General features: G+C 36.9%; 1 protein-coding gene across 1 annotated transcript in view; it reads left to right on the top strand.

Moving 5' to 3' along the window:
* Positions 1-15,337, top strand: part of TERB2 (telomere repeat binding bouquet formation protein 2) — a 26,328-nt gene that overhangs the window by 1,064 nt on the left and 9,927 nt on the right. Inside the window, exons 3-5 of the mRNA XM_007935230.1 lie at positions 1,437-1,576; positions 4,636-4,694; positions 6,667-6,749. Coding sequence (XP_007933421.1) covers positions 1,437-1,576; positions 4,636-4,694; positions 6,667-6,749 — 282 coding nt within the window. The remainder of the gene's footprint in view (positions 1-1,436; positions 1,577-4,635; positions 4,695-6,666; positions 6,750-15,337) is intronic.

Below are 15,337 nucleotides of genomic sequence, written 5' to 3'. Positions count from 1 at the left end.
TTGAACCGCCAGCCTTCTGGTGAGCAGGCAAGTGTCTTAACCACTATGCTACCAGAGCTCCCTTCCATAGTTTAGTCAACCTGAATTGCCAGATCACTAGCCAGATCACTTTTACCTTCCCTTCTTTTTTAATTTTGAAGGTTTGGAAAACTTAAAAAATAATTAAAATATAAAAGTACAGATAGTAACAGCAAAGACTTGCATACTCACCCAGAACTGACAGTTGTTAACATTTTATCAAATTTTCTTCATATCTTTTTAAGACAAAGATCTAACATAAACCTAACAAAATTTTCTTTGTTTTTCAATCTCAGATGCATTCCTTGCATCCCCACAAGCACTTTTGCTATGAATTGGTTCCTTTTTTTTCATATACTTTTTATATACATACATGCATGGATATCCTTGAAGAACAAATAGTGTTCTTGTAGGTTTTCTTTTTAATGAACAAAAACTATTTTATATTGAATATAGTTTTGCAATTTGCTTTTTCTACTCAATGCTTTTGAGTGTTATTCATGTTAATACAAATTGAGCTGGTTCATTTTTAACTACTGGTGCACTGTAGGAATATAACACTTTCCGTCCGTTTCTTTCTAGACATATTTTCCGATTTTTCTCTTTTACAAAGAGTGCTGAAAAAAAAAAAAGACTTATATATGGCCTTTATATACACAAAGGAGAGTTATATGTGCAAGTAAAATTGCTGGGTTTTACATACACATTTTAAAATGTAATAAATAATACCAAATTTTTCTCCAACATAATTGCATCAAATCACACTCTCAAAAGGAGTGTATGAGGTCCTGTTTTTTTGAAACATTTACCAACACTTGGAAATAATAGGTTTTATTTTTTAAAAAAAATATTTTTTGCCATTCTGAAGGGTGAGAAGTGATATTACATTATGGTAAAATTTACATTTTCCTGATTATTACCAGTGGTTTTCCAAGCCTAACACATTTTCAATATTGTGCTTTCATGTATACCTTTCTTTTTTTTTTTTTTTTTGTAATATCTTTCCTCTTATCTCTACCTTTTTTTTTTTAAGAACTGGGAAAAATGTCTTCTCTGTGAAGACTTTCATGACTATGTCTCCCTCTTTCACCCCAGAATTAATTGATCCCTCTTTATAGCAATAACTGGATAAAACTCATGGGGTGTTGATGTCCAGAAAACAGTACTGTTTTATATCACATTTCTAGTCATATCATCATTAACTAAGTTTCTAATCTGAGATTTGCCTAGAGTTAAGACTAAAAACTAGTAATACCATGTGTTTTTACTTTCTTGCCAGAAAAATAAGGACCAGTATAAATGTATCGTTTGATGTAGTGCTCTCCTAACTCAAGTCATTTATTCTTAGGTTTTTAAAGTGAATTGAATACATTTTTTGTTGATTTCATAAACTAAAATATTTTCTTTCTTCCTCCTAGAATATATCAGAGCCTCGATTACATAGAAGATAATGCTACAGTTTTTCATGCCTACTATCTCTCTGCAGCAGCTAATGCTGAAATTAAAAACTCAGTGGCTTTGGGTCATTTCGTTCTTCCTCCTACCTGCCTGCAAAAAGGTTAGCAAAAATCATAACCAATGCTGTTAGCCTAATGCAGCTACAGGTTCTCCAATTTTATGATCTTTGTTCTCAATCATAGATGTGTATCATTTAAGTGGGAAAAGCATAAACTTTGGATCAGATTGACTTGGGTTTATATCCTGACTTTTTTTTTTTTTTTGGTTAATTGTTCATTCACCTCTCATTGACTTCCTACTTTGGGCCAGATTTCAATCCAGGTGCAGACCTTCCCTTACAATGCCCACAGGCTAGGATCTATCACTTACTAGTTTTGTTACCTTTAGCAAGTTATTTAACCTTTCTTGAGTTGTTTAGAGGACTAAATGAGATAACACATTAAGGTGTCTGAAGTGGTGAGGAATCAATATTCAATAAATGCATTCTATGCTAGTTTTAAATCTCTTCATTATTTTTCTGAATTTTTTTCTTCCAGCATTTAAAAATTTGCTATGATAAGCCCATATATTTGCCTTCTTTAAACTTTTGAAAGTACTTTTATATTATTTACTGACGTAAGAAGGGCAAGTCAAATAGGAAACTGTTTATGTTTGTTCTTTTACTGCCCCGTACTTGGAAGACTCTTACCTCTTATTCTGTCTAAATCTTATCTTAAAAAAAAAATAATAATCCCTACGATTATGGGGTTTATTAAGAAGTAACGGGTTATAATTCAGGATCAGAAATGACTGAGAATACATTTCCTCTATCAGGACAGCCTTTTCTCAGCCATTCCATAGGCGGCCCTGTCTCTGGCTCTCCTCAGCCTCTTGGCCCGACAGCCCTGTGGCCTCTGCCCCTGCTGAGGCAAGTGTTATAAAGCTCTTTTAGTGCTGCCTATGATAACCAGCAGGAGCTCTGGTAGCATAGTGCCTAAGGCACTTGACTGCTCACCAGAAGGCTGGCGGTTCAAACCCACCAGCCACTCCTCAGAAGGAAAGTTGGGCAATCCTACTTCCTAGTGATACTGCCTCGGAAACCCAAGGAGGGGTCGCTATGAGTCGGGGCTACGACTCCCACGGCAAACAACAACAACAACATGATAACCAGCCACTCCTCAGAAGGAAGGTTGGGCAATCTACTTCCATAGTGATACTGCCTCGGAAACCCAAGGAGGGGTCACTATGAGTCAGATCGGTGCTTTGCGTTTTGGGTTGTATGATAAGTGCTCAGAGGCACCACACTCGTCTAGTACGTCTCCTGCCCAAAGGCATTTAGCTTTCTCATTCCATGGGCCCGGAAGTTCACCTCTCTGTCTGGTGCTGATCTCTCGATTCTGAAATTTTATCTTTTATGGCATTACTTTAGAAATCCCGTTTTTAGTAGGTTTTACATCATTACCATCTCCAGAAAGACAGACTGAAACTAAGTATAAATTCCTAGTGAATAGAGTATAAATAATAAACAACCCTTGAAAAATATTTCCATAGAAGAGCCTTTATATTAAAATACTAAGATCAAGTTATTTCCATAGTTGATGTGCTTCTAAGACATACTTATAAAACTGTTCTAAGTGGTTATGCAAATAAGTGAATGACTGGATGGGAGAATTGATTTATACAAACACTATTTGTGCCAGGCATTGAATTCAACATACTGTATTTTTCACATATGATGTGCTCAGGTAAATAATGCACATGTATATGTAAAGTGCATAGCACATATATAGGAAATTAACACATAAGAGGGTTATGTGGTTTGCAAAAAATCGTAAGGTGGGTTATTTGTATAAAAATTTGCTATTCTCTGGCTTTGGAGAGCTTATATTGTAGAATGACTCTGTGATTTGATTTTAAATTATCACTCCTATTCTGTCTTTAAGGAGCTCTGGTGGCATAGTGTATAAGGCATTTGGCTGCTAACCAGAAGGTTGGTGGTTCAAATCCACCAGCTGCTCGTTGGAGGGAAGATGGGGAAATCTACTTTCGTAAAGCCTTGGAAACCCAATGGGAGTCACTGTGAATCAGAATTGACTCTATAGCAGTGAGTTTAGTTTTTGAGATTTCACTCTGCATTTGAGTTTTGTATCTTACATTAAAATATATTCTTAAATTGTTATGTATAATATTTCTCTTTTTTAAAATTTTTATTGTGATTTGGGTGGAAATTTACAGAACAGAATTCATTTTCCATACAGCAGTTCATACACGTTAAAATATATTCTTAAAAATATTTTACATGTGATTTAAATTGAAACATGTTCCTTAAAAAGCAGAAATCTTTTTAATCCACCTAGAGCCAAAAATGGAAGCTACTTAGGTAATTTTAAATTTTCTAGTAGCCATGTTGAAAAGAGTAAAAAGAAATAGGTGAATAGGTGAAATAGATTTTAATAATATGTTTTACTTAACTCAATACATCCAAAATATCATTTTAACATATAATCAGCATAGAAATAATTGAGATCTTTTATATTCATGTTTTATACCATGTCTTCAGAATTGTGTTTATTTTACACTTATAGCACATCTTAATTTGGACTAGCCATATTTCAGGTGCTCAATTTACACATGTAGCCAGTTGCAACTGTATTGAAAAACATAGGCCTAGAGTAATAAATGTGACCCTTTTTGTCCTCCTGCAGGCTAACATGGACAGTTTTGAGATCATTCATTTAGGATGATGATGTAGTTCCATGCTTACTAGACATGTTACCCATCCATCTTTCTTTTAGAAAAGTAAATTACTTAATTCTCAAAGACCTCTGCTGTACAAATTCAGGAATTTCATACTTTTTATTGACCAGATAATTGTCTTCTTTGTTATTGACCTAAAGACACTGACATCTAATGAAGATATATATTCCAGCAGACAAAGTCTACAACAATGATTCTCATAATGATTAGAATCATCTAGGGAGTTTGTTAGAAATGCAGACTGCTTAGTGCCTCCTCAATGATCTGATCCAATAAGAACCTGCATTTTAAATAAGTATCTTACGTGGTGATAAAAGTGGATTAAATGCTGGCCTAGAAATCTCAGACTTAAAGCAAAATTTAGAAAATTCTACAAAGTTCATTTTTAAAAAAATAGTATTGGATTTGTTCTTACTATCACAGAAATAAGAAGAAAAATTGGTAATTTTATTTGGGAAGACCAACATTCCTCGATAGAAAAGGTAAGAGCAAATTGATGTACTTGATCAGAATCTGCATTTTTAAAAATATTTCAAAGCAATGTTATCTTTCAAATGTTCAATTTTGAGATGTTAGCATCAGTAAGACAGATTAAGGAATTTAAAGGGCACCCCTTTATTGAACATTATCTAGGAATATTACCTAAGAAAAAAACAGATAAATACAGAATATGGGACATACTACAAGACAACTATGTGGCCAGGGCTCTAAAATAGTCAATGCCATGAAGACAAAAAAGACAAGGGACTGTTCTAGATTAAGAGACATCTGTGGCTTCTGAATTTTTACAAAAACAAAAACAAGCAGGAAAAATGCTATCAGAAACATTTAAGGACAACTGGGAAAATTTAATATGGACTATATATTCAGTGGTACTGAATTAATGTTAATTTTCTTGTGTCGTAGTGATATTGTAGACACAGAAGTATATGTATTTTAGAAAATGCATGCTAAGTATTAAGGAGTGAAAAGTCACGATGTCTGCAAATTTTTTTCAAATGGTTCAGCAAAAATAAAAAGAGAGGGCACGGGGCATGCAAAGTACCAAAAATGTCAAGACATGAATCTAGGTGAAATGTATATGATATTCATTGTAGTAGTATTTAACTTTTCAGTAATCTTTATAATATGTTCATAGCCAAACAATTAGACATTTTATATCCATCTCATTAATTTGATAGTTTTCTTCCCAAAGTGTTATCATCTGAAAATAATTCTTTTAGTATCATTGGCCAGGAAGCAATAGTATGTTGTACTAAGGACCAAAATATCTAATCCTTAACTTGTCACAGTGTTTCCAGGGACATGAATAGTCATGCAATTCATTATTGAGTATACTGATATACTTTTTAGCTAAGAGGAACCAGGCAGATTAATGAATTTAATCATTCAACTTTATAAATGAGAAAACTAAGGTAAAGAGAAGCTAAATGACCTGTCATAGTTCACATAGCCAGTTATTAGCAGGGTGAAACCAAATTTTCTTAGCCCCAACCCAGTCCAGTCTACTAGAAAATTAGTGCAATGTGCCTATATTAACTGTTGACTCTAGAAATTAATTAATATTAATATTAATTACATTAATTATTACATTAATATTAGCCAAGTGTAATAATGTAACAAAGCACATATAATAGCAAGTTCATCAAATAGCAATAACAAGCAAAACTCTAGAAAGTAAATTGAGGAGAATTATTATGGTTTGGAGTAGATCGGTGGCCTAAATGTAGTGGTCTCCAAAATAGCATTTTAAGTATGATGGTACCAATGTCTGAGTTGCTTTGACAAAAATCTTTTGGGAAAACTTAACATACATTTAGTTTTTTTATAACTTCATAGCTAAATACTCCATATTTTTTTTATTTGTGGCTCACAGAAAACCTAGGAATCCTTAAGTGAAGAATTTTAAGAAAGTTTAAATTACTAAAACTTGTTCTTCCTTATTTTTTTTAGGACTAAAAAGTAATAAGTCCACTGTAGGGAAATTTTCACAAACTGAAGAGAATAAAATCAGTCGAAATTTTATTTATCCAACACAACCACAGTTGATGTTCTGAAAATTCTGATCTTCTTTCTTTATGTGCCTCTGAAAAAAATACAGTATAAATTTTACAAGTTTTTTTCCTCCAAAGTAGATAGAATGGACTTAAGTGTATAAAATTTTATGACTTTTGATACTGCCAATTTACTTTTTGAAGCTCTGGTGGTGTAGTGCCTAAGGCATTTGACTGCTAACCAGATGGCTAGCAGTTCAAACCCACCAGGCGCTCCTCGGAAGGAAGGTTGGGCAATCTATTTCCATAGTGATACTGCCTTAGAAACCCAAGGAGGGGTCACTATGAGTCGGATCCAACTCAAAGTCAGTGGATTGGGTAATTTACTTTTTATTAAACATTATTGATCAGATCATTGTTGTACTGATTTTTGAAATGTGATTTCTTTTGCTACTCACAGCATGATGAAGTAACACCAAATGAAATACAGACTATTAAGGAAAGCAGTGAACTAGCAACAGAGAAAAAAGAATTATCCAAAAGGTATTGATAATATACTTCACTGATATTCAGTTAAATTTAGACAGTCTTTGAAAACTGTGTGCCAAGTAGTGATGATTCTAAGAGGAATAGGCATGGGGATTCCTTTCGAGGAATTGTTAAACTATTCAGAAACAGATATGTAAACACAGTGTACTGTAATAAATTGAAGAATAAAAATAGAAATGTTTTTCTGTAAAACAATGTGAGCTCCTGAAAAATCTTGTGTTCTGCAGAAAGCACCTTAAAAATAAAAGGCACTCAAAATATGACTGGGGATGAGCTGCCTCCTCAGAGTAGAGCCCATCTTAATGATATGGATGTTGTTGTTGTTGTTATGTGCCGTCGAGTCGGCCCCGACTCATAGCGACCCCTCCTTGGGTTTCCGAGGCAGTATCACTACGGAAGTAGGATTGCCCAACCCTCCTTCCAAGGAGTGGCTGGTGGCTTTGAACCGCCAGCCTTCTGGTTAGCAGTAAGCTTTTGGAATCTCCATTTGCTGATGTGGTACGTCTCAAGATGAGAAGAGACAGCTGCAAACATCCATTAATAATTGGAACATGGAATGTATGAAGTATGACTCTAGGAAAATTAGAAGTTGTCAAAAATGAAATGGAATACATGAAGATCCATATCTTAGGCTTTAGTGAGCTGGTTTTGGACATTTGGGATCAGACAATCATATGATCTACTATGCCCAGAATGACAAATTGAAGAGGAATGGTGGGGCATTCATCATCACAAAGAATGTATCAAGATCTATCCTGAAGTACAATGCTGTCAGTGATAGGATAATATCCATACAGCTACAAGGAAGACTAGTTACTACTACTATTATTCAAATTTACAAACAGGTTCTTCATGAGTATGAGTAAGTGTTCTGGAATTCCCATTCTTCTCAATGTTATCTATAATTTGTTATGATCCACACAATCAAATGTTTTTGCATAGTCAATAAAACACAAGTAAACATCTTTCTGGTACTCTTTGCGTTCAGCCAAGATCCATCTGACATCACCTATGTTATCTCTCGTTCCACGTCTTCTTCACATCTAGCTTGCATTTCTGGAAGTTCTCTGTCAATATACTGCTGCAACCATTTTTGAATTCTCTTCAGTAACATTTTACTTGCATGTGATATTAACGATATTGTTCGAAAATTTCCACGTTCTGTGGATCACCTTTCTTTGGAATGAGTACAAATATGTATCTCTTCCAGTCAGTTGGCCAGATAGCTGTTTTCCAAATTTCTTGGCATAGCTGAGTGAGTGCCTTCAGTGTGGCATCCATTTGTTGAAACATCTCAATGGTATTCTGTCAATTCCTGGAGCCTTGTTCTTCACCAATTCCTTCAGTGCAGCTTTGACTTTTCCTTCAATACCATTGGTTCTTGATCATATGCCACCTCCTGAAATGGATGAACATCAACCAATTCTTCTTGGTACGGTGACTCTGTGTATTCCTTCCATCTTCTTTTAATGTTTCCTGCATCATTCAATATATTGCCCATAGAATCTTTCAATATTGCAACTCAAGGCCTAATTTTTTTCCTCAGTTCTTTCAGCTTGAGAAATGCCAAATTCTTCCTTTTTGGTTTTCTAACTCCAGGTCTTTGCACATTTCATTATAGTAATTGGCTTTGTCTTCTTGAGCTGCTTTTTGAAATCTTCTGTTTAGCTCTTTTATCCTTTCATTTCTTCCATTTGCTTTAGCTACTCTACACTCAAGGGCAAGTTTCAGAGTCTCTTCTGATATCCATATTGGCCTTTTTTTCCTTTCCTGTCTTTTTAATGACCTTTTGCTTTCTTTGTGGATGATGTTCTTGATGTCATTCCACAATTCCTCTGGTTTTCAGTCATTGGTGTTCAATGCATCAAATCTATTCTTTAGATGATCTCTAAATTCAAGGTCATATTTTGGCTCTCATGGACTTGTTTTAATTGTCTTTACCTTCAACAGGAACTTGCACATGAGCAATTGATGGTCTGTTCCACAATCAGCTTCTGGTCTTGTTTTGGAAGAAGATATTGAGCTTCTCCATTGCCTCTTGCCACAGATGTACTTAATCTGACTCCTTGTACTCTGTCTGGCAAGGTCCACATGTATAGCCACCATTTGTGTTGTTGAAAAAAGATATTTGCAATGAATAAGTCGTTGGTCTTGCAAAATTCTATCATGTGATCTCCAGTGTCATTTCTATTATGAAGGCCATATTTCCCAACTACTGGTGATTCTTCTTTGTTTCCAACTTTTGTATTCCAATCACCAGTGATAATTAGCACATCTTGATTGTATGTTCAGTCATTTGCAGACTGCAGAAGTTGGTAAGAACCTTCAATTTCCTTATCTTTGGCTTTGGTGGTAGGTGCGTAAATTTGATATTAGTAGTATTAACTGGTCTTCCTTGTAGCTGTATGGATATTATCCTATCACTGACAGCATTGTACTTCAGGACAGATCTTGATACATTCTTTGTGATGATGAATGCCCCACCATTCCTCTTCAATTTGTCATTCTGGGCATAGTAGATCATATGATTGTCTGATCCCAAATGTCCAAAACCATCTCACTAATGCCTAAGATATGGATCTTCATGTGTTCCATTTCATATTTGACAACTTCTAATTTTCCTAGAGTCATACTTCATACATTCCATGTTCCAATTATTAATGGATGTTTGTAGCTGTCTCTTCTCATCTTGAGATGTACCACATCAGCAAATGGAGATTCCAAAAGCTTTACTCTATCAATATCATTAAGATGGGCTCTACTCTGAGGAGGCAGCTCATCCCCAGTCATATTTTGAGTGCCTTCTGACCTGAGGGGCTCATCTTCTGGCACTATATTGGACAATGTTTCAGGGCTATTCCTGAAGTTTTCCAGTAATATATCAGACAGCATTTCACTGCTATTCATTAGGTTTTCACCGGCCAGTTCTTTGAGAAGTGAACAGCTTCCTCCTTCTACCAAGTCTCTATCTTAGTCTGGAAGCTCCACTGAAACTTGTCCACCATGGGTAACCCTGCTGGCATTTGAAACACTGGTGACAAAGCCTCCAGCCTCACAGCAACACACAAGCCACCAAAGTATGACAAACTGACAGACAAGTCTGTCTCCCTTAGTTGTTCCAAACCGTTCTGCTCACTTCCTCCCTCAGCCGCTCCAATGACCACTCTCCCTTAGCCATTCCAAACCCTCCAGCTCACTTCCTGGCCTCCCCCAGATGCTCCAACACCCACCTGCCACACCTGGCTCACTTACCTGGCCTGCCCCAGGCTCTCTGACACCTGCCTGCTATGTCCAGCTCACTTACTCAGCCTGCCCCAGCACTAGCAACATCCAAAATGTATATTCCCTTTGTTGACATTAAACAGGTTTTTAAAGCCTCTACACGTGATCCTAATGTTCTATCAACCGTATCTGGAAGCTAACTTCATTTTTTCTCACAAATCATTTTATTAAAAATAGTGCATTGAGTTTTGAGTATGTAAATATAAATCTTTCATAAGTAAACATTGGACAAAAAACTGTTAGATTGAGAGATATACATGTTTTATAAAGTTTGCATATTAAATGAGGCGTTCTCTCAGGAAAACATTAACCAGAGAGACATTCAGATTTTTCTTCCATCACTTTCGTATTTTACACATAATCTATTCCGCTCTGGTGGCATAGTGCCTAAGGCAGTTGACCACTAACCAGAAGGCTGGCGGTTCAAACCACCAGCCGCTCCTCAGAAGGAAGACTGGGCAATCTACCTCCCTAGAGATACTGCCTCGGAGCCCAAGGAGGGGTTGTGAGTCTGGTCTAATTAACCTTAAAGGAGCTCTGGTGGCATGGTGCCCAAGGCATTTGACTGCTAACCAGAGGGCTAGTGGTTCAAACCCGGAAGGAAGGTTGGGCGATCTACTTCCATAGTGATACCACCTTGGAAACCCAAGGAGGAGTCACTGTGAGTTGGATCCAACTCAATGGCAGTGAGTTTTGTTTTGTTTTTTTGCTTCTAAAGCAAGTGCTTAGAGGGAGCAGAGACTGGAAGTGGTGAGATTACTTAGTAGAGAGTTGATGGAGCCTAAACTGATTTGGGCAAACAAGGTAGATTGGACAGCTTCTTAGAAGGTTTAATTGATAACAATAAGGGATAGATGTGGAGTTTGTTGTTGTTGTTGTTGTTATGTGCTGTGTAGTCGTCACCGACTCAGAGCGACCCCTCCATGGGTTTCCGAGGCAGTATCACTATGGAAGTAGATTGCCCAACCTTCCTTCCAAGGAGTGGCTGGTGGGTTTGAATGGCCAGCCTTCTGGTTAGCAGTCAAGTGCTTTAGGCACTACACTACCAGAGCTCCCAATGTGGGGTTTAGGGACAAAGAAAAATATCTAGGTAATTCCCAATGTTTTTCTACTTTAGGATTAAAGATATAGAATGGTGCCATTATCAGATAGATAATGGTGCCATTTTTAACTGAGGTAGGGGATACAGGCAGGGGTGTGAGTTTGTAGGAGAAAACGACAAATTCTATTTTGAGTGTGTTGCATTTGAAGTTACAATTTCAAAGTATAAATAATACCTTGCATTAAATTCACCCGTAATCTCTCCTATAAGTCACTACCTCACCCATGGATCCTCAATCAGCAAAGAATGTTGTGAGGCATATCACTCCTGTCCATCGCTGGTCACAGCTCATTGGACTTGGAGAAGTAACAGATCCAGGAACAATTTCTCCAGTCAGATGGCCAGCAAACTATAGCTTGGGTGGTCTGCCTTGAACATATGAGTTAAGCTAATTCTCTTGAAATTTATACTAAGGAATATGGAAAGAGTTTTCAGTTAATGGTGGAATTAGAGTTAGAGCAAGTCAAATTCACATGTAAGCTACAGAGGGAACAAACACTGAGGAAACAAAGGAAGGTGATTGATGGGCCAAAGAGAATGGAAAATATGTGGAAAGGAAAGCAAAGGCCATGTAGCCCCCTAAGAAGGAGAAAGAGGGAGAGAGATACTGGGCCTAAGACAAGTCCATATGTATCCTCTTTGTTAGACATTGAGGTAGTTTCCTTATCACTGCTGTCATGTTGATTCAACTCAGAGCGACCCCTCCCTGGGTTTTTGAGGTGGTATCTCTACAGAAATAGATTGCCCAATCTTCTATCTGAGGAGTGGCTGGTGGGTTTGATCCACCAGCCTTCTGGTTAGACATCAAATGCCTTAGGCACTAGCCCGCCAGAGCTCCCTTAGGTAAGGTAAGTGTGCTTTACAACCCAGAGCCTAATGTAGAACATATCCCAATTCATATTGTTGCTGCTGCTATTTTCATGCTTTATGCCCTTCAGTTTACAAGGATAGAAAATTGAATGTGAGAAGAAAAGAATCATAAATTTATTTAAGGGCTAAATTAATCTGAACTGTAAAAACACAGAAACCATAAAGGAAAAGATTGAGAAATATGACCACCAAAAATACTTTAAATTTATACCTGGCAAAAACAAGTAAAAAGAAAAATATATGCTGTAAGGAATATCTGACAGAGGCTAACTTCCTTAATATACGAAAAGATCTAACAAATCTAGGGAAAATATGTCTACTCCAGAAACAACAAAAACAGACAAAAGATGTGAATAGACACCTTAGGTAGCTGTCTATCTAGAACTCTTTTTTTTTTTTTTTTTATGGAACCACCAGAGGGTGCAGTGCGAACATAGATAAAATGTAATCTGGTCCTACCTGAGAATTTATTTTGTTGACATACTACTAGTGGTGTTGCTCTTAGTTTCCTTCAAGTCAGTTCTGACTCATAGCAACCCTGTATACAACAGAATGAAACACTGCCCAGCTTTGCATCACCCTCACAATCCTTGCTATGTTTGAGCCCTATGTTACAGCCACAGTGTCAGTCCATCTCATTGAGGGTCCTCCACTTCTTTTACTAACCTACTTTACCTAGCATGATGTCCTTCTCCAGGGAATAGTCCCTCCTGATAACATGTCCAAAGTATGTGAATTGAATTCATACCATCCTTGCTTCTAAAGCTCTGGTGGCATAGTACCTAAGGCATTTGACTGCTAACCAGAAGGCTGGTGGTACAAACCCACCAGCCACTCCTCGGAAGAAAGGTTGGGCTATCTGCTTCTGTAGTGATACCACCTTGGAAACCCAAGGAGGGGTCACTATGAGTCGGAGCTGACTCAATGATAGTGAGTTTTGTTTTGTTTTTTTTGCTTCTAAAGAGCATTCTGTCTGGACTTCCTCCAAGACAGGTTTGTTTGTTCTTCTGGCAGTCCATGGTATATTTCATATTCTTCACCAACAACGTAATTCAAAGGCATCAATTATTCTTCTGTTTTCTTTATCCGTTATCAGCTTTCACATGCACATGAGGCAACTGAAAATACCATGGCTTGATTCAGGGACACTTTAGACTTCAAAGCAACATCTTTGCTTGTTTTTAACACTTAAAAGAGGTCTTCTGGAGCAGAATTTACCAATGTAATATGTTGTTTGATTTCTTGACACAGCTACCATGGGCATGGTTTGTGGATCCCAGTACAGTGAAATCTTTGACAACTTCAATCTTTTCTCCATTTATCATGATGTTGTTTATTGGGCCAATTGTGAAGATTTTTGTTTTCTTTATGTTGAGGTGTAATCCATACTGAAGGCTGTAGTCTTTGATCTTCTTTCATCAGTAAGTACTTCAAGTCCTCTTCACTTTCAGCAAGCAAAGTTGTGTTTTCTGCGTATTGCAGGTTGTTCATGAGTCTTCCTTCAGTCCTGATGCTGAGTTCTTCATATAATCCAGCTTCTCAGATTATTTGCTCAGCATACAGATTGAATAAGTATGTGAAAGGATGCAACCCTGACACACACCTTGCCTGATTTTAAACCATTCAGTATCCCCTTGTTTTATTCAAACAACAGCCTCTTGGGCCATGTACAGGTTCCACATGAGCACAAGTAAGTGTTCTGGAATTCCCATTCTTCACAATGTTATCCAAAATTTGTTATGATCCACACAGCTGAATGCTTTTACATAGCCACTAAAGCACAGGTAAACATCTTTCTGGTATTCTTTGCTTTCAGCTGAGATCCACCTGACATCAGCAATCATGTCCACATCCTCTTCTGAATCTAGCTTATATTTCTGGCAATTCCTCTTGATGTACTGCTGCAACTGGTTGTTGTTGTAGTTGTTTTTATTTTTCTAATTTTTATTGTGATTTGGGTGAAAGTTTACAGAGCAAATTTATTTTCCATACGGCAGTTCACATACACTTTGTCTCATGACATTGACTGTAATTTCCCACAATACAACATCTGTCTTTCCACATCCTCCCAGTTACCTCTTCCCTGTGTCCTTCATGCACTCTTGCCCCCCTGAGCTGTCTCCCTGTGCATACGCTGCCCTTTTATTCTCCCATGATTGATCTCTCCAAGGAGTATATCTATCTAACATAAATGTTTAGCTCATATGCCTGTCTATTGTTTGGCTGGAAGCCACAGGAGTGAGTTCAATTCCAGACCTGAATGGCAGCTAGGGGCCATAGTCTCAGACCAGCAATCCTGGTCCCTTTTTTTTTTTTTTTTTTTTAATGATTTTGAGTTTTGTGTTTCACATTGTTCTCCCACTCTATCCAGGATCTGCCAGAAGAACAAACAAATATAGATCCCTCTCCAAGTGGTTGACATTGGTAGCCGGGCACCATCTAGTTCTTCTGGTCTCATAGTCATATAGGCTAAGGATCACAATGGTGTACCAGTCCCTTAGACTAATTGTTTTCATGCATCTTTGGTTTTCTTCATTCTTCTTTGCTCTGGACAAGGAGAGACCCATTGTTGCATCTAGATGGCTGCTGCTGCAACTGTTTTTGAAGTATATGTATGAATACTATTTCATTTTTCTGCAAATAGATATCTGGTTTGCCAGCACCATTTTAACATGCAGAAATTGCTTATTGTATGGAGTCATATTTATCAATGTTTTATTTAATGGCTTTCTGGGTTTTGTGTCATACTTAAGAAAATCTTCCCACTCTAAGATTATAAAAACATTTCCTTATGGTTTCTTCTTCTCCCCCCCACCATGGTTTTTAATATAGTGAAAAAAATATATATAACAAAACATTTAACAATTCAATGTTTTTACATGTGTAATTTATTTATGGCTTCTTATTAATGATTTTTTTACTTTTACTTTAAAATCTTTGATCCTTTTCGAATGTGTCTTGGTGTAAGGTGTTAGGTAGGGATCCCTCTTTATTTTTTTCCTCATAGCCACCCATCTGTAGGTATTGAATTGAATAACTCATCTTTTTTCTATTGTCTTGAAATGTCACCTTTATTGTATATTAAATTCCTGTATGTGTTTAGGTCTATTGCTGGACTTCATGTTCTATTCCATTCATTTGTCAACTATTGTTACCACTCTATTTTAATTATTTATAATATGATTGAATATCTACAGCATGTTGTTGTTGTTATGTGCCGTCGAGTCGCCCCAACTCATAGCGACCCCACCTTGGGTTTCCAAGGCAGTATCACTACGGAAGTAGGATTGCCCAACCTTCCTTCCGAGGAGTGGCTGGTGGGTTTGAA

Source organism: Orycteropus afer, unplaced genomic scaffold, assembly GCF_000298275.1.
Source record: "Orycteropus afer afer isolate SDZICR_OR568_19922 unplaced genomic scaffold, OryAfe1.0 scaffold00026, whole genome shotgun sequence".
Lineage (NCBI taxonomy): Eukaryota > Metazoa > Chordata > Mammalia > Tubulidentata > Orycteropodidae > Orycteropus > Orycteropus afer.
Note: the sequence above shows the minus strand (reverse complement) of the source record. Positions and strands in the feature narration are given on the sequence as shown.